General features: G+C 35.1%; 1 protein-coding gene across 7 annotated transcripts in view; it reads left to right on the top strand.

Annotated features, from left to right (window-relative positions):
- EPHA7 (EPH receptor A7) overlaps positions 1-18517 on the top strand; it is a 209428-nt gene that overhangs the window by 64706 nt on the left and 126205 nt on the right. For all 7 annotated transcript variants that reach the window (XM_068985278.1, XM_068985277.1, XM_068985272.1 and 4 more), the window contains exons 4-5: positions 3452-3607; positions 4456-4791. In XM_068985278.1, coding sequence (XP_068841379.1) covers positions 3452-3607; positions 4456-4791 — 492 coding nt within the window. The remainder of the gene's footprint in view (positions 1-3451; positions 3608-4455; positions 4792-18517) is intronic.

Raw genomic sequence — 18517 nt, forward strand, 5'->3', positions numbered from 1 at the left:
ACTAAAAGATAGTAGATACCCACTGAAAATTCATTTGGGGGATGCTAAAGCTTCAAGACACATTGAATAGATGCCAGACTTTGGCTCATTCAGCAGTCAAGGCTGAAGCAATAGCATATGGTTAAGTATCAGCAGTCCTGTGTTTTAAATCCAGTTTTAACCTAGACAATGGAATTATTTGAGGAACTCATGTTAACTTTGCTTCGAATCTGTTTTCCCATCTGCTAAAATGGTAACATAATTTAATGTAATTTGAAAGTTGAGTGATAAGGGTTTTAAATTTCTCTACATTAGGTACCATAGGTATTCTACAAATCATGGAAGTGGAGCAAGAAATGGGTCCTCCTTATTTGTAAGAAAAGTGGGAGTAAGCCTTTAGTTAGAAGCCTTTATTTGCAACAGGAGGATGAGAATTGCAAGAGATTCCACTAGGTAGTTTGCTGCCTACCAGTTCTGGAAGTGTTACCTGGTTGTTGTTCAGTTGCTAAGTCAAGTCTAACTCTTTGTGACCCCGTGGACTGCAGCCTGCCAGCCTTCCCTGTCCTTCACTATCTCCTGGTGTTTGCTCAGATTCACGTCCCTTGAGTTGGTGATGCTATCTAATGATCTTATCCTCTGCTGCCCTCTTTTCTTTTTGCCTTCAATCTTTCCAAGCATCAGGGTCTTTTCCAATGAGTTGACTCTTTGCGTCAGGTGGCCAAAGTATTGGAACTTCAGCTTCAGTCCTTCCAATGAATATTCAGGATTGGTTTTGTTTAGGATTGACTGGTTTGATCTTGGATTTCCCTGGTGGCTCAGACAGTAAAGAATATGCCTATAATGCAGGAGACCCGGGTTCGATCCCTGGGTTGGGAAGATCCTCTCGAGAAAGGAATGGCTACCCACTCCAGTATACTTGCCTGGAGAATTCCATGGACAGAGGAGCCTAGTGGGCTATAGCAATGGGATTGCAAAGGGTCAGACATCACTTAGTGATTGAACAACAACAACAAAGTAGGGCTTCCAGAATTGATAGGTACCAGGCTACCTAGTAGAATCTTGTTTGATCTTACCTGCATCCTAAGTCGCATCAGTTGTGTCCAACTCTGTGTGACCCTATAGGCTCCTCTGTCCATAGGATTCTCCAGGCAAGAATACTGGAGTGGGTTACGATTTCCTTGACTAGGGGATCTTCCTGACCAGGGGCTCTCAAGTCTCCCACATTGGCAGGCAGGTTCTTTACCGCTAGCACGACCTGGGAATAGAAACAAAATTAAAAAAGAAAAAAGCTTACCCAGTAGATGTTAAATGTTGATCTTACCTAGTAGATGTTAAATCATGTTGCCATTGTGTCCATTTTCTTGTTCCCTAAGTTTCTATCCCTGTAAAAAGTAAGTAAATACACATAATATCATCAAAGACTTAATCAGCATACACCTCTTTCTCTGTCTTTATCTTTCTTTCTTTTTTAATTCTTTGGGACTTTGTGTTATCAAGCTGCAGGTTGTGAATAAAGCATTGCAGTCTCTATATTATGGATGTTCTATCTGATCACTGAATTACAGATAATACATGGAGCAAGATACAGTGCATACTTAGAGGAATTTCCAGCCTGAGAAATCCATGCTAAATCCTTTATCCTACCAGTTAACCATTCTTTTATGTGGCAAGGTCATATCTTTAGAAACATTTTAAAGTGTTTTTTGATATTATTTCATAATGGATCTCACTGTTCTGTGTCTTAGATTTGTAGTAATTGCTACAAGAACATGTGAAGATGCATTCATCTCTGGCCTAATATGTTTGCCAGTGTTTCCCTCTTGTAGGAATTGAGGAGGCCAACTAAAGGCAGACTGGCTTCTGAGAGCAAAAGTGGATCATATATTTACATAGAGATGATGGTAGTTCTGTTCACAAATCTTTATCTATCACAATATAATCTATTTTTAAATTTTTAAGTCATCTAAAATACCTGTCTTGTTCATATAAAACAGCCTTGTTTTTTCTTTAAGCTTAAAAGGTAATTTGGATTTCTTAATTGTACCAAATTATGTATTAAATATTCAGCATGTGAGCAAAAGTATAGAATGACTTAACTTTTTTTTTCTAGAGAATAAGATAGGATTTTCTTAATAAGATAGGATTGTTTTTCCCACCCATGAGTGAAAATGTGATTATGCTGCTGAATAATGCCCAAGTTGAGAATATTAAATAAACTTGAATCTAATACATAGAAGTTATAATTAAATTCATGTTAAATATTCAGTAATTTTTCTTTATAGATATGATTTATTAATTTCCATTAAATTTGAAGGTCACTGAAACTTAAAGAGATATTCACTTAATAAATATGGAGGGCAAATTGAATCTCTTTAATATACTCAATGTATGGTACCATCAATTAATTTAAAAATGTTGAAATAATGAAAATTGAATTTGCTAAATTTTAATTGAAGATAAATATGTAAAATGTCTGGGGATAGTAAATGCTTCCAGGTTACTTGATTTTATAACATGTAGTCTAAATGAGTAAGGGAAAGTCACTGGAAGGTGGTAGATGTCTTGGGTGCCTGTCTATTCATTGCTGAGCTGTGTTACTGTGACTCTCCTAACTTTTCCCAGTAGAGGAGAGTCATCACCTGTTTGTAGTTAATGGCTTTCTCCTTATTTCTGATAGAATAGGTTTCTCCTATCCATAGGATTTCATTATTTTTAGTAACAGGGAAGTTTGCTTAGTGGAAAGCAGACTGCCTTAGAACTTAAATTGGTTGAAATTATATCTTGAAGTTTTCTGAAAATTGGTAGGGGGAATACATTTCTATCATTTTAAGATAAAATTTTTTGCATCACTATTTTTCTAGTCAGGTCATAAAATGATTTTAGTATTTTTCACTAAGAACTATATTCACACATAAAGACTTAATTTACAGCTGTATTAGATTAAGAAAACAGAACTTTGAAGTGTGTTAATGCGAATCAACAAGCAAGTTAATTACTACTGAAATCAAAGTTCCCCTGAATTAACCATGCTGAGATTTTGTCTAAATAAATTATGTTTGTGTTTAGTTTGGGGCTCTAGATTTTGGACTGATGCCAACTACAGGTCCAAGTTTGGTGTATCAGTTGGATTTTATTATTTTGTTTTAAAATGTAGTATTGTAAAATAGGTTTACTGATATACACTAAACAGAATTATAGAATTACACCATAAAGGGCATGTTCTTCCCTTTTTTTTTTCTGTTTAATTAGAGACTTATGGCTTATAGTTAGTGATAGTTGTCAGGAAACATGGCTACAGATATAAAAAGAATATGTTAGAAATTTCTTATTAGAATCCAGGTTTTTATTGAGTCTGATGATAGCACATTTGGAAATCAGATTTCATATTTTATTGTTTGCTAAAAATTACTAAAATTCAGAAAGAGTCTGCTTGTTCTCATGGTTCTATTTTTACTTTCTTTTGTGTTCTCAGCCTGTGGCCGTGGGTTCTACAAATCTTCTTCTCAAGATCTTCAGTGCTCTCGTTGTCCAACTCACAGTTTTTCTGATAAAGAAGGCTCCTCTAGGTGTGACTGTGAGGACGGGTACTACAGGGCTCCATCTGACCCACCATATGTGGCATGCACAAGTAAGTTCGTAATTGCAAAATAAAGACTTTCAGATCCCTTCCATTTGTTTGTAGAATTGTGACATCGTTGAGATAAGCCTGAAATTTCTGAGTACATTCTTAATTATTATTAAATACTTACAAACTTTCCATAAACCAATAAGGCTAAACAATAATATAAAATAGATACACCTTACATCATCATCAGTGTAGTTTTCATGTCTCCCAGATCTTGCATTTTAATCATATTTTACACATGTATCCAATAGGAATAACAAATAAAATGTAAAAGTTATTTGTGTCTTGCATGGCTTTAAATGTAATTAAAAAGTAATGGTATCTGAATTAAAATTCCATCACTAAATACCGCAAATCTCACATCTTGATGCTTCAATGAATGAATGTTTGAGAGACTCAAATCCAAAGCCAATTCCAGACATTACTATAAATCATTCTTGAGCACATTAAGAATGAATAGATGTAGTCTCTCTTATATGTTTAAAAAAACCCTATTTTTAAACAACTGCACAACTGTTTTTTAGGTGCATTAACTATTCTTTTTTAATTGCTCGGAAGAAAAATAGCTAAAGACCGTGGCAAAACTACAAAGACAGTTGTTATCCTGTTTTCATTTTGACACATTAAATGGAAAATAAATAAAGCCTCTTGCCAAGTGAATTCAGGAAGGCTTTTATAAGGTTTCTCTAGGAAAGGTAATGAAATGTTTATGTGAAAGAAAGCATTTCAACTAGTTTTCTGTGTGGTAATTGAGCCACTAGCTTAATGCCCCATGTGGATCCTTTCATTTGTTTGTTTGTTTGTTTTTGGCCATTTTTATTTATTCATTTACTTATTTTTGGTTTCCTAAGGGCCTCCATCTGCACCACAGAACCTCATTTTCAATATCAACCAAACCACAGTGAGCTTGGAATGGAGTCCCCCTGCAGACAATGGGGGAAGAAATGATGTGACCTATAGAATACTGTGTAAGCGATGCAGCTGGGAGCAGGGCGAATGCGTTCCCTGTGGGAGTAACATTGGCTACATGCCCCAGCAGACTGGATTAGAGGATAACTATGTCACTGTCATGGACCTGCTGGCCCACGCTAATTATACTTTTGAAGTTGAAGCTGTAAATGGAGTTTCTGACTTAAGTCGATCCCAGAGGCTCTTTGCGGCTGTCAGTGTCACCACGGGTCAAGCAGGTATGTTTTCCTGTTTGTCTTCACTGAGTGAAAAGTAAGTGAGATCTCGCGCTTGAATATTTCCTTAACTCAGCAGTACAGAACTTGATTACTCCAGCTTGCTGAGTATTCACACCTTTAGCTTTTCTTTGTTATTTCTTCTGTTGTCTGTTAAATCATTACTAGACTCATTAACATCTCCTGCAGAGATCTGGCAGGAGAAATAAAAGGGGATAAATTATAAACCAGTTAAAGTTGCTCTAAGAGGAGCAATTCTGTTAAGGGGAGGACAGGGAAAATGGACAAAATTAGATGTGGGATATTTATTGCATTTTTTACCTTTTGGTGTGCTATGTGTTAAGTGCTCATGATCAAAACTTTTATAATTAGGAATAATGAAGGAGTTGGCTTCAATGTCTCAAGTAGTGACAACCACATAAAATGTGATATTTGTAATAGATGGCAAATCTGCCTTGAAAATTGCATGAAGGAATTTACATTCATCTCTAGATTTGTGATCATGTCATTTAATGTCTATAATATTGGAAAAAGTATTTAGGAGATCTCCTGAGAATTAAAAAATAAATGAGTTAAGAAATATAATAAATATGAAGGTTGTGAACTGGTAGCTTATCCTAAAAGCAATTTTGACTTGTCTTCTTACTGGCATTTAAGATGCCTTACTTGGTCATTCTTTGCTGTGTTTAAGTTGGTTTTGGAAAATATGAATTGGGAAGGTAGCTTCAGAAATTGGAGACTTTCTAAACCTTCAGAAAAATCTTATGACTGAGGGAAGTTCCAGAAATTGAGGGCTTTTTCAAACTTTTGAAAATTCTTGCTGCTGAAGGATGATGCTATGCACTCCATGTAGCCAAGTGCTGTGTCATTGTCATTAATAAAATTAGACTTGTACCAGAGTACTGAGTTGTGTAAGCATCATAATAAGGTTATAACAAGGTATTCTTAATCTTTGGCTAGCTGTCAACAGACATTATTATCACAAATTCCTGGACATAGACTAATCTATTCTCCATATCTATACCAATTTTAATAAAATGTTATCTATTTAAATAATATCTGTATAGTGAAACCTATGCATAAGTCTTATGCTTACCATTTTGAACAGATTAGTGAGTTCCTATTTTAAAGGCTTCATTTTGATGTTTGTTTAAAAGGCTATTGCAAATCATATTTCTTAATGTAAAAGCTGACATGTGGAGTAAAACAGCATAGAAACTTTTAAATCTTCAAAAATTGGACAAAAGAAGTAACTGATTTAACTAATACTTGTATTGACTCATTTTATTTACCCTCACTTCATTTACCATTCTTTTAAAATGCTGTTGTCATTAGATATTTTTACTTGTGTTGCTTTATATTGAAATTTGTCATCATAACATTACAGTAAGTGGTTCTGAAACATTTTGGGTTCTTGTTTGTGGCCCTAGAGCTATCTTTGGAATCATTAATAAAAACTGTTAGGTCTGCTGAGCTAGAAAAACTGCTCTATTCCTGCTGATAACAAGTATAAGAAGGGATGTTTTTATTTATTTTTGAATTCAACCTAAAGATACTGAACTGATACCACAAGTAGAGTTTGTCAGATAGACCACTTTGGGGATCTGTTTTGTTGCTCTTTAAATGACTATTATTTAACTTTTCAAGTTAACACTTCACAGCCTAAATAGGTCATAGATTTTCCATAAATTCCTGAATCAACTACCTTATAGTAGTTAAGTAAAATGGCTTTATCCCTTGTTTACCCTGGTTAAGATTAAACTAGGTTTGTTTGCTTTGAGGAGTAATTTAAATGTATAAAAATTAGATTGCTGTGGTTATACAGCTCTGTAAATATACTTTAAAATGTTGAATTGTGTACTTAAAATGCATAAATTTTATGGTATGAGAATTATATCTCAAAAAAGCTATTAACATTTTAAAAAGAATAAATACAATACAATTAAAAAAAAAAAAAAACTAGTTTGGACTTTTATGTTAAAACATTAACTCACAATTGCCTAGCCCCAACTACATACATCTCAAATGCTAAAAACCCATGAATATATACTTTTAGCTTTTTCTGCTTTCAAAAAGAAGTACATTAATAAGGCAGCAAGCTGTGGTAATTTTTAAAGTTATTATATGTTTTTAGCATAACATATAAAATACGTTAGCGATTATTGTTCAGTTAAACTGATATCCACCCCCCCTCCCCACATCATCAGTATTTTTCCTTTTTCTAAAGGGAGAATGATTTGAAACTTTGCCCGTATTTATGATCATCCCTGGAAACCTACAATGATCCTTAAAGTTCTTATTCTACATTAACCAAAATGCATTACCTCCCACCTAGTTTATGCTGCAGTCACTTCAGTAATGAATTTAAGGGTCTCTGGTCAGTTATTACCCTCATCAGTAACCCACTGGGACAGAAAGAATCTGGCCATGTGTTTGGGCAAGATGAAAGAGTAAGAATGTAAAATCATCAGGCAGTGTTTGAAAGATTGTGTGTATACTTCGTAGTTCTTTTTCTATTAAATTTGAAGTCTGAAGCTCAGGACCCTCCATAGCAGCATTTGTGGAAATGGAAGTGCATTGAAGACCCCTTGTCCTTTCCTCAGGGTAGTAGTAGGGTTAGTATACTAGCCCCTGTTGCCACTTACGAGGTAGTACTTTTAGGTGGACCACAGAGGTTCTACGTGAGTAAAATGGAGATAAAATGGTGTGTATGTTCCTGTATTATCCTGTTAATGAGATGTTGAAGAAAATTTTAAACTCTTTATTGTCATAAAAGTGTTATTTCAGTGAGGAGCATAATTGCTGATTAATCCTCTTTTTTGCAACACTTTGTGGACCTGCCAAGGCAAAGCACACTATAATCTTTATCTACCGTCATGTGTCCGAGGTGGGGGACATAATCGAGGCCCAGAATTGGCAATTGTGTGTTAAAGCATGGCAGGAGGGAGAAATTAATTTTGTTCAGTCACAGGTTATCTTAAGACAGATTCTTGTTTAAAAAAATAATTAACTTTAAGATGAGACATGTATCAGTTCAGTTCAGGCCACCTCATGCAAAGAGTTGAGACATGTATAGAGAAGCATAATATATGATATTTATATTTAGATAGTTTCTGTGTTTGCTTATCAGGAACATATGACCTACACAAGCTGGCTAAAATGTATTTTTTGTTGTTGTTGTTTTGTTCAAAAGGATGTTGATCTATTAAGGGTGCAGTCACACAGATCAAACTTGTACATTGGAGATGTGTGTGTGTGTGTGTGTGTGTGTGTGTGTGTGTGTGTGTGTGTGTGTGTGTGTAAGGGGGAAAGCACATGCATTTAATTTATGACGTTATGATCCTCATTCTTCCTTACAGTGGAAGACTCTCTGGAACAGATTTGATCTTGATAATTGCATAAGTGTTCTGAAGAGGTAACTATTTAATTGCTACTTTTCAGAACATTAACTCAAACAACTGTTCTGAGTAGTATTGTCAATATAAGTCAATTTATGTCTAGCACTGTGTGGGATCCTGAGAACAGGAGAGCAAAGAATGGTCCTGTCCTTATGAGGAGCCATTACTGTAGCCAATGTATATTAAGTTATACAACTAATGAGAGGGTACCTGAATATAATGTGATACATGCTGCAGAACAAGATTAGGAACAAAATATAGAACCTCAAAGAAGGAATGCTTTTCTTCTGTGGAAAGAAAGGGAGTCTTCACAGAAAAGATGCCAATCAATCTAGAACTTTAGAATAAATATGGTTTTGCTGGAAGGAGGATAAGTAATTCATTTTCTGAGCTCTCAGGAGGACTTGTCCCATGAAAACAGAATAATCACCACTACCTTCCTCCCACGGATCAACTGCATTAACACACCAAAATGGGTTCAGAAAAGTTAGTAAAAACCGCTCACCCTAAAATTACTGTCTCTGTCTGTAATACCTTGATTCACTGTGGGATCCCTTAGACAATCAGATAATTTTTAGCTTTGTTAGAAAACATAAAATTATAATATGTGGTTTCCCGCCAAGAGATGGAAGAGACTTAGCAATTATTCTTCAGGTCAATAATTATGTTATGTTTGTGTCTTTACCATCTAGCACAGTTCTTTCTGTATTACTCATGTCGTACAATTAATTCCAACGAGGAAGCTAGTCACATGCAAGAAAAGTTAAGTGATTTTATGAGTGAAAACATTCAGACATGAATGGAAAAGGCATAGGATTTGATATTTGATGACATGATTACTTCACGTTAGATAAGATATTTCACCTCTTTAACTGGAACTTTCTCCTAAATAGATGGGATCATGCTACTTAACTCCTCATATTATTAGAAAAATTAGCTTTTAGCTTAATACCTATAACATTTATTAGAATAAAATGAATGTGTTATTATACTACAACAATCACAATAATTGTGAAGAACTGACTCATTGGAAAAGACCCTGATGCTGGGAAAGACTGAAGGAAGGAGGAGAAGGGAATGACAGAGGATGAGATGATTGGATGTCATCACTAACTCAATGGACATAAGTTTGAGCAAGCTCTGGATGTTGGCGATGAACAGGGAAGCCTGGCGTGCTGCAGTCCATGAGGTCGCAAAGAGTCAGACACGACTGAGCAACTGAACTGAAATGAATGATAAGAATTACTAGTGAGTGAAGACAATATATTTTTTGGTACTTTTTAAATGTAAAAGGTGCACAAAAAGAGTGTCAAGTTGAATCACTTAATGTCTTTGGACTCATGTAGTCCTCCTAAGTAAAGGAGAGGTCTGAGATAGACCTCGAAGAGCTCATCTTGTATCAGTAATTAAATGGACAATCATAATAGAATACTAACTATACATTGCACAGTGCAAGGTTGACTGCTGATTATTGATAGCTGAGTAATATGTGTACAGATACTATCATTTTTAATGAGATCTATGACTTACAATGCTTAATTAAGGATGAAAGCTGTAACCTCTTAAAAGAGGATTAATTTCCCAAATTGGGCTCTCTAGGAGGCAGACAGTGTGATAGAGATTCTTGCAGGAATTGTGTTAGGGCTTGTAATTAGAATCAGCACTATCTGAAGAGAAAGAAGGGAGTGGAACTGAGCAGAAGAGAAGCTGAGCCATGATACAGTCTCATTTGAATCCTCTGCCAACTCCATGGGAATTCTCCACGTGTAAGGGATCATCAGATTGTCCCAATTTGAAAAGAAAGTAGCAGTCTTTTATACCTCTTTGTCACACAGGCATTGACTGCAGGCTTTTCTAGGAATGTGTCATTTTTGAGACAAGGAAATTCTAAAAGGGGACAGGGAACTGAGGTCTGTTTTTGAGCAGCTGTCTCAGCAGCTAGCAAATTCTTTCTTCATTCCTTCACCAAAGGGAATGGGGGCCATCTCTCATAACATATATTACATAGAACTGAATCATATCAAAGAATACAAGGGGCAAAGTTTAGAGTGTGTTTAGAGAATAAGTGGTATAAACTGGATGAATAGAGCTTTCTGGGAAGAACTAATGGGAAAGTTTATTTTTAAGAAAGAAGACCTTTCTAATTGGAGGAGGGGATAGTGGGAACAGGATGTTTTGAATAGACAAGTTGCATAACTAACCCTGGTTTATGTTTTAAATTTTTGTGTATCTTCACAGAACATTTGATACATTCCATATAGCAGTTTCAATTTTTTTAATACCCTGCTTAGCCCTGATTCCTGTGGAAAGTAGATACGTAGAAAACATTTCCAAAAGTATGAGAAAGTATCAGCAAAGCTGACATGTCAAGGTAGAGACCCGTAATTTCTCTACAAAGCTATCTCAGAGAATCTCTATCAAAAAAACAGCTATTTTCTTTTTCTCATCTTCGGTTTTGTTGTATATGAATGAATGGTTTTTATGGCACTTATATACATTCTGTATCATTAAAATTTGAAGTAAATTTGTAGAGTTAGTAAGACAGGTATCAATACCAATTACAGGTAAAAAGTTGAAACTTAGACGTAGTAATGTCACATGGCAATTATAAAGTGGTGACCCAGAGTATTGTAATCAAGTATACTACTTACCTCAGAATTATTATATTATGTAATCTTGTCATAGGCTGCTACCTTAAAGAATTTAGCTCTCCAATCCTTTACATGAGAATTTGGAGAGTGATTCAATGGTTTGGTGATAGATTACTCCTCAATGAAAAGGGGACCTCCTAATGAAGTTTTGTTTCCTGAAAATATTAATAACGCATATAGTCTCTGAGAAGGAAGCATTGATAACTGTGTTATTTGCCTCCTATCTATGATTTTATGGGCTTCCCATCTGGCTCAGTGGTAAAGAATCCGCCTGCTAAGAAATAGAGGTGGATTGATCCCTAGATCTCCCCTGGGGAGATCCCTCAGAGAAGGAGGTGACAAACCACTGCACTATTCTTGCCTGGGAAATTCCATGGATGGAGGAGCCTGGTGGGCTAAAATCCATGGGGTCGCAGAGTTAGAAATGAATTAGTGATTGAACAGCAACAGCTAACTTCAGAGACATCTCTTCATATCTTGACTAATTTTCCTTGTGTTTTCAAATGCTCAGATCTATTTCTCTGTTAAAATTAAGCTTTGCTTCAGTATTCACTTTACTTAGATTTTTGAACTTTACATAATGCTCCATATGAAATATAACCATAGAGTTATATTATATAACATTATAGGTGAGTAAAATTCTACAAAAAAAAGAGAACCAAAAATAATTTTCTGTATTTGTCAGAAATATCTTCACTCCCATTCATTAATGTGACTCAACTGTGATGATTTTTCTCATATTGATAAATTAATTCAGATCATCTCTTTGCAATGATTTTAAAGAGCAGGCCATCAAGTTATGTATCCTTTACGTAAAAGCAACTAATTCCATATAAGTTTATGTATGTTGAGATTTCTTAGAAATCTATAAGCTTAATTTATATTTTAAAGGAACATAATATTAAGAAAATATAGTTTCTTGTTTGAGAGATTTACTGAATATTATTAAATGCTGCAATTGCCATAAGGTGAAACAGGATATAAATGCAAAAAAAAAAAAAAAAAACAGTGACAACAAAAATTCTTTTAGAAATAGTGTTAATGTTGTTAAAATATGCATTCCTTATGCAGTCTGCAGCAGAAGAATATACACACTTATAAAATATACATGCTTATGCAGTCTGCAGCAGAAGAATCAACTGAGTGAGATTTCTTTAACAGTAACCCATTCAAAATGTTCATTTCTGTTTCTAGTTATTTTATAAACCTGATGTATCTGAATGGCATAGCAGGATTCAGTCATGCTAATTTTTACTGGAGGGCATGACATTTCAGAAATTTATATGCTTTGCTTAACAAGTAGTAGATCCATTTACAGTTTTCCATCAATATATATCAGTAATTAAGACATCTGTATAAAAGAAGATTTTTTGGATACTATTTTAGCAAAATTTTCATTATAACAAATACAGCCATGTGATATTAATACTGACATCTAACACTATTACTACTTAGTGTGTGCTAATCACTTTAAATGTAAAGACCCATATGCCTACATAGCATCTTCACATCCCAAATTCACAACAAAAATTTGGGAAACAGTTATGTCTTTTTGTGATGTGATCTTACAGTAAGTATCTCATGCATTTTCTTATAATATCTGTGAAATATTTGTCTTTCCTGTTAGAATTCATAGTGTAAAGAAACAGTGCCATCTTTGGTATTATTCTCTAGCCTCTACTATGTATAGGGCCCAAAGTACATGCTTAGTAAACTTGTTGAATTAAATCCATAAATTAGTTATCTATTGCCATGTAAAGAGACTTTCTAAGATTATCAAGATTAATATATAAAGGGTTAGTTTAATTCAAATTTAATATAGTTTTATTTAAATTATGCAGTGACTATATAAGATAATGATTTGAAGTATAAAAATTTTGTGATTTGGTCTTGAAGCTATAAATATATTTACAATCTTAAAATGAGTTTTCCTCCATATGTTAGTATTTAGTAGAGATTTAGAACAAAAGCTTAAAGGAACCTTATTATGAAATATTAAGATACAAGTCCCGTTTAACTTTGAAATCTTTTATACTTAACTTCTCCATGGGCTTTCCACGGAGCTCTAGTGGTAAAGAACCTGCCTGCCAATGCAGGAGACATAAGAGATGTGAGTTCAATCCCTGGGTCGGGAAGATCTACTGGAGGAGGGCGTGGCAACCCACTACAATATTCTTGCCTGGAGAATCCCATGGACACAAGAGCCTGGAAGCCTACAGTCCGTAGGGTTGCAAAGAGTCAGACATGACTGAAGTGATTTAGCACACATACATACTTCTCCATATTTTGAAAACTTACTGAAAATAGAGTTGATTTATTTCTTTTTATATGATATCAAATGTAGTAAAAGCATGAACAGAGACCAACATTGGAGATTTTTCATCAGTGCTTAAGACTACTATTTTAAACACATATTACCAGCTTTTTCAGTAGCAGTAGCAGTAGCAGTTTATAACTGTTTAAGACTATAGCACATAGCTGTTCTATGATATTTCTTAATTAAAATATGTGTATATGTACCACAGCTTTCTTATCCATTCATCTGCTGATGGACGTCTAGGTTGTTTCCATGTCCTGGCTATTATAAACAGTGCTGCAATGAACACTGGGGTACACGTGTCTCTTTCAATTCTGGTTTCCTCGGTGTGTATGCCCAGCAGTGGGATTGCTGCGTCATAAGTCAGTTCTATTTCCAGTTTTTTAGGGAATCTCCACACTTCTCCATAGTGGCTGTACTAGTTTGCATTCCCACCAACAGTATAAGAGGGTTTCCTTTTCTCCACACCCTCTCCAGCATTTATTGCTTGTAGACTTTTGGATTGCAGCCATTCTGACTGGCATTAAATGGTACCTCATTGTGGTTTTGATTGTACTCAGCCATTAAAAAGAATACATTTGAATCAGTTCTAATGAGGTGGATGAAACTGGAGCCTATTATACAGAGTGAAGTAAGCCAGAAAGAAAAACAATACAGTATACTAACGCATATATATGGAATTTAGAAAGATGGTAATGATAACCCTGTATGCGAGATAGCAAAAGAGACACAGATGTATAGAACAGTCTTCTGGACTCTGTGGCAGAGGGAGAGGGTGGGATGATTTGGGAGAATGGCATTGAAACATGTATAATATCATATATGAAATGAATCGCCAGTCAAGGTTCGATGCAGTATACAGGATGCTTGGGGCTGGTGCACTGGGAGAACCCAAAGGGATGGTATGGGGAGGGAGGTGGGATGGGGTATCAGGATAGGGAACACGTGCATACCTGTGGCGGATTCATGTTGATGTATGGCAAAACCAATACAATATTGAAAAGTAATTAACCTCCAATTAAAATAAATAAATTTATATTAAAAAATAAAATATGTATAAGGAAATAACTATAAGCACCTGTGTTCTCACCCCATACCTTCATCTTAGTCCCACCTTCCAGTCTCAGTATCTTTGTAAATTGTCAAATCCACCTTTTCTGATTTTATAAATATTTGTAATGAACTATTTACACTTACATTGTTAGGACTGTAAGTTGGTTGAGTGAAAGAACTCTGTTAACATTTGAAAGAAACCTAGTATGTTTTAAGAGTCATGTTTTTATTTCAATACATCTTAATCTTTTCTTAAATTCTTTAATCTCAAAATTGCTGTTTTGTGATAATAATGTTTTTGTATCTGAAGAAAGAACTGTATCTGTGCAATAACACAGATATAATACTGCTGTGGACTGAGTTGTGTCTTTCCCCAAAGTTTTATGTTGAAGCATTATCCTCAACATGACCACAGTATAGTTGAAGGTAGGGACTGAAAGGAGGTAAATAAGGTTAAATGAGGTCAAAAGGTTGGGGCCCTAATCCCATAAGATTAGTGTCCTTACCATAAACAGCACAAGAGAACTGTCTCTCTCCATACACTCGCAATGAGGAAAGGTCAGTGAGTACATCACCACAACATCTGGCTTGATCTACAAGCCAGAAAAAGAAGCCTCATCCAAACCTGAACCCTACTGGACCTTGATCTGGGACTTCCAGCTTCCAAAACTTTGGGAAAATTAATTTGTTTTTTTAAGATAGCAAATTGATGGTAGACTGAGTAGACTAATACAAATACCCATTCCTGAGATAATATAGTTCCAACCTATGATTTGAAGAAAATTATTGGACTGCAAGGAGATCCAACCAGTCCATCCTAAAGGAGATCAGTCCTGAGTGTTCATTAGAAGGACTGATGTTGAAGCTGAAACTTCAATACTTTGGCCACCTGATGCAAAGAGCTGACTCATTTGAAAAGACCCTGGTGCTGGGAAAGATTGAAGGCAGAAGGAGAAGGGGACGACAGAGGATGAGATGGTTGGATGGCATCACTGACTCAATGGATATGAGTTTGGGTAAACTCCGAGAGTTGGTGATGGACAGGGAGGCCTGGCGTGCTGCAGTCCATGGGGTTGCAAAGAGTCAGAGACAACTGAGTAACTGAACTGAACTGAATTTATTTTCCATATGAGTGAGAACAGCTAAGGTGTGAACACAATTTTGTGGCCAGGCCAAGGAATGGGAGTTGTAGGCATTTTATGCATTTCTGTGATTTCTTCTCATCAAAAAGTATTAAATTAATTTAGTGCAATGCATTAAAGTAAGTAGTGGAAAGACCAATAGTAATATTTTCCTTTTAACATTCAAGATAGTTTTTTTTTTTAACAGAGCAAATTCATTATCTCATAAATTATAGAAAGTGCTACATTGATGGTAGCAGAACATTCAATATGAAATAACTTATGAATTTTGTCCCTGATTTTCAAGCTTGAGCAAGTTTGTCATATTCTTGGCAATTTTAAACTAGCAATTTCTACATGATTAAGAAGTGAGTGCTATTCCAGGATTCTCTAGTGGAAAAAAAATTATAACTATGTTTTGGATATTTAAATTTGTAACTTGTTAAATTTGAGCTTCCTCTAAACAGACTCTGCAAAAAATATGACTGCCCGTTAGGATCATTATTCTGGAATACTCCATAATGATGGAATTATGTAAAGTAATTCTTATTGTATGCATTGTCCTTAATAGAAAATCCTTCATTTTGCTACTGTCAGTTTAAAGAGTAGTGATTATAGAAAATGAAAATATATCCACTAGAATATTATTTATAAAGAAACAGCTACTTTTCTTTAAAAGTCAAGAAATTTGTTCAAGTGAGATATAAAAAATCTATTTTAACTGAAATGTGACTAACCAAACCACCTACTCTTTACTTTTAGGGAGAAAAAGATGGTAAAACAAGTTACAGCAGGGACTAATGTAAAATGTGCAAATTTTTTTTTCAGTTACGATCCTGAGTCAATATGTATTGAATTCAGTCTCTTTTTCTGGAGGTATTATACAATTAGAAATAATAAACAGAAAAATGTATGTAATATAATAAGATTGTTCTGCTGAGAATATAAACTAACATATTGGTAAAAGATTTTCAATGTAAATTGAACCAAGAAGTGATTTTTGGTCTATCCTTAGTTGACCAAAACCAGTTACCTAATTTACTTGGTATTGTTCCACACTACAAAAAGACTTTGATCTGTGAGTTGTTTGCTTAGTTATTATAGGGCAAACTATCATAACCATTATCCCAAAGGAATAGCATAATGAAGACAGACACAGTTTCAGAAAACTTCATTTAAGAGCAGGAAATCAATAGGTGAATTTCAGAGAATGAAAAGCCAATGATGGTAATTTCATACATTATTCATATATAGACAAGTACATATAATGTGAACTGGTAATGGTGATGATGATGACGATGTTGATGATGAACATCTGAAGAAACAAATATAATGTTATATGTCAATTATACCTCAATTAAAAAAGCAAAAACTTCTACGTACAAACTTAAAGTGCATATTTAGGTTTTCTCCCCAGTTTCATTTCCTACACTGTTACACCCAACCACACACACCATTTTAAGCCCTGGATGAGCTGAGGGACATGAGACAGGTAGGAGATAGTTTTTATTTAATTATTTGTTTAAAAAATTATTGGGAGTATACTTGCTTTACACTACTGTGTCAGTTTTTGCTGCACAGCAAAGTGAATCAGCCATATGTATGCATATATCCCCTTGCTTTTTAATTTCCTTCCCATATAATCACCACAGTACACAGAGTTCTCTCTGCTATAGAGTAGGTTCTCAATAGTTATCTGTTTTATACACTGCAACATAGATGCATCAATCCCAATCTCCCAATTCATCCCATCCCCGCCTTTTTCCATTTTTTATCAATATGTTTATTCTCTAGTTCTGTGTCTGTGTCTCTGTTTCTGCTTTGCAAATAGCATTTGGTTGTTCTGTTTTGAGTATTGGTGTTAAGAGAGTAAATGTTGATTATTTTATTCTTTGCTTCATTGGTGATGATGAATTGAAGCAAATTTGATTCAAACAAGCTACCTGGTGGAATGATGCAGAACCATCCACAAAACGCCTGTACTAGTCAAGCAATGCAGTAAATTAGAGCTATATGGAAAAGACATTGATCCAAGAGGATCATTAACCAACTGACCTAAGTTATAAGGTAAAGGAGAGAACACTATGGAGATCTTGCTTTTCGGATCTGTCAGTTACTACTATGAAAGCCTGGTTGCTACTTGTTTCAATTCCAACTGTTTATGACTTTGGTTTCCTTTATGCTGTTGTAAAGGGCCTCCCAGGTGGCAGTAGTGGTAATGAACCTGCCTGCCAATGCAGGAGAAGTAAGAGACCCAGGGTCAATCACTGGGTCAGGGAGATGCCCTGGAGGAGGACATGACAACCTGCTCCCATATTCTTGCCTGGAGATTCCCATGGGCAGAGGAGCCTGGCGGGCTACAGTCCACAGGGTCTCAAAGAGTCAGACATGACTGAAACAACTTAGCACATGCTATTGTAAGCAAGAAATAATTAAGAGGTAAAAACCCAGAAAAAATTATCCAAATTTCTTGCACTGCATTTACAAAGGAGTCAGTCACTAAGGGAGAGGTAATTGCTGCAACTTAACAAAAAGTAATCAGGGAGAAGGCAGGATGGATGATACAACTTCTGAGACAAAGTGCTGTGTAGAGATGTGCATGCAGTCCTGTGGTTGCTTGCCTTTTAATGATGCAAGGACCAGAGAAGATCTGTGAAAAACAATTAGCATAGCTTTAACACAGGCAGTTCTTAATTATCCATAGCATGTTGACATCAGATAATTAGTGTCCTGAATTTTAATAATATTTGATCATTAACTTCAGCATATAGAAAGATGCAGAACATTGTCTGAGTATAGCATTCATAATGGCGAGCATGCAAGATGACCAATGCAAGATGCTGATTAAGCCATATCCCTATTGCATAGTTTATTCAAATACTGCTAATACTCTTAAACACAACACCCTTAGCTCCTGTTATATCAAGCTATGTCACGTGTGATCTACTGTATTTATAGACATGTATATGAACAGTTATAACTATATGTATGTTTTAATTTAATACATTTTGTGAGCACATATACATTCCTAAGCAAATGGATGTTCAAATGTCTGTGAAAAATGTTATAGATTTGGGAACCGTAAACCTATAGTTAATGAGTTAATGAATGGCCTTTGGGGGTGAAGTAGGGGTAGAGCTAGAATTTAAAAGTTTGGGAGAGAACTGGTACAATATCAAAAACACATGA

The sequence above is a fragment of the Capricornis sumatraensis genome, chromosome 13, assembly GCF_032405125.1.
Source record: "Capricornis sumatraensis isolate serow.1 chromosome 13, serow.2, whole genome shotgun sequence".
In the NCBI taxonomy this organism is placed as follows: domain Eukaryota; kingdom Metazoa; phylum Chordata; class Mammalia; order Artiodactyla; family Bovidae; genus Capricornis; species Capricornis sumatraensis.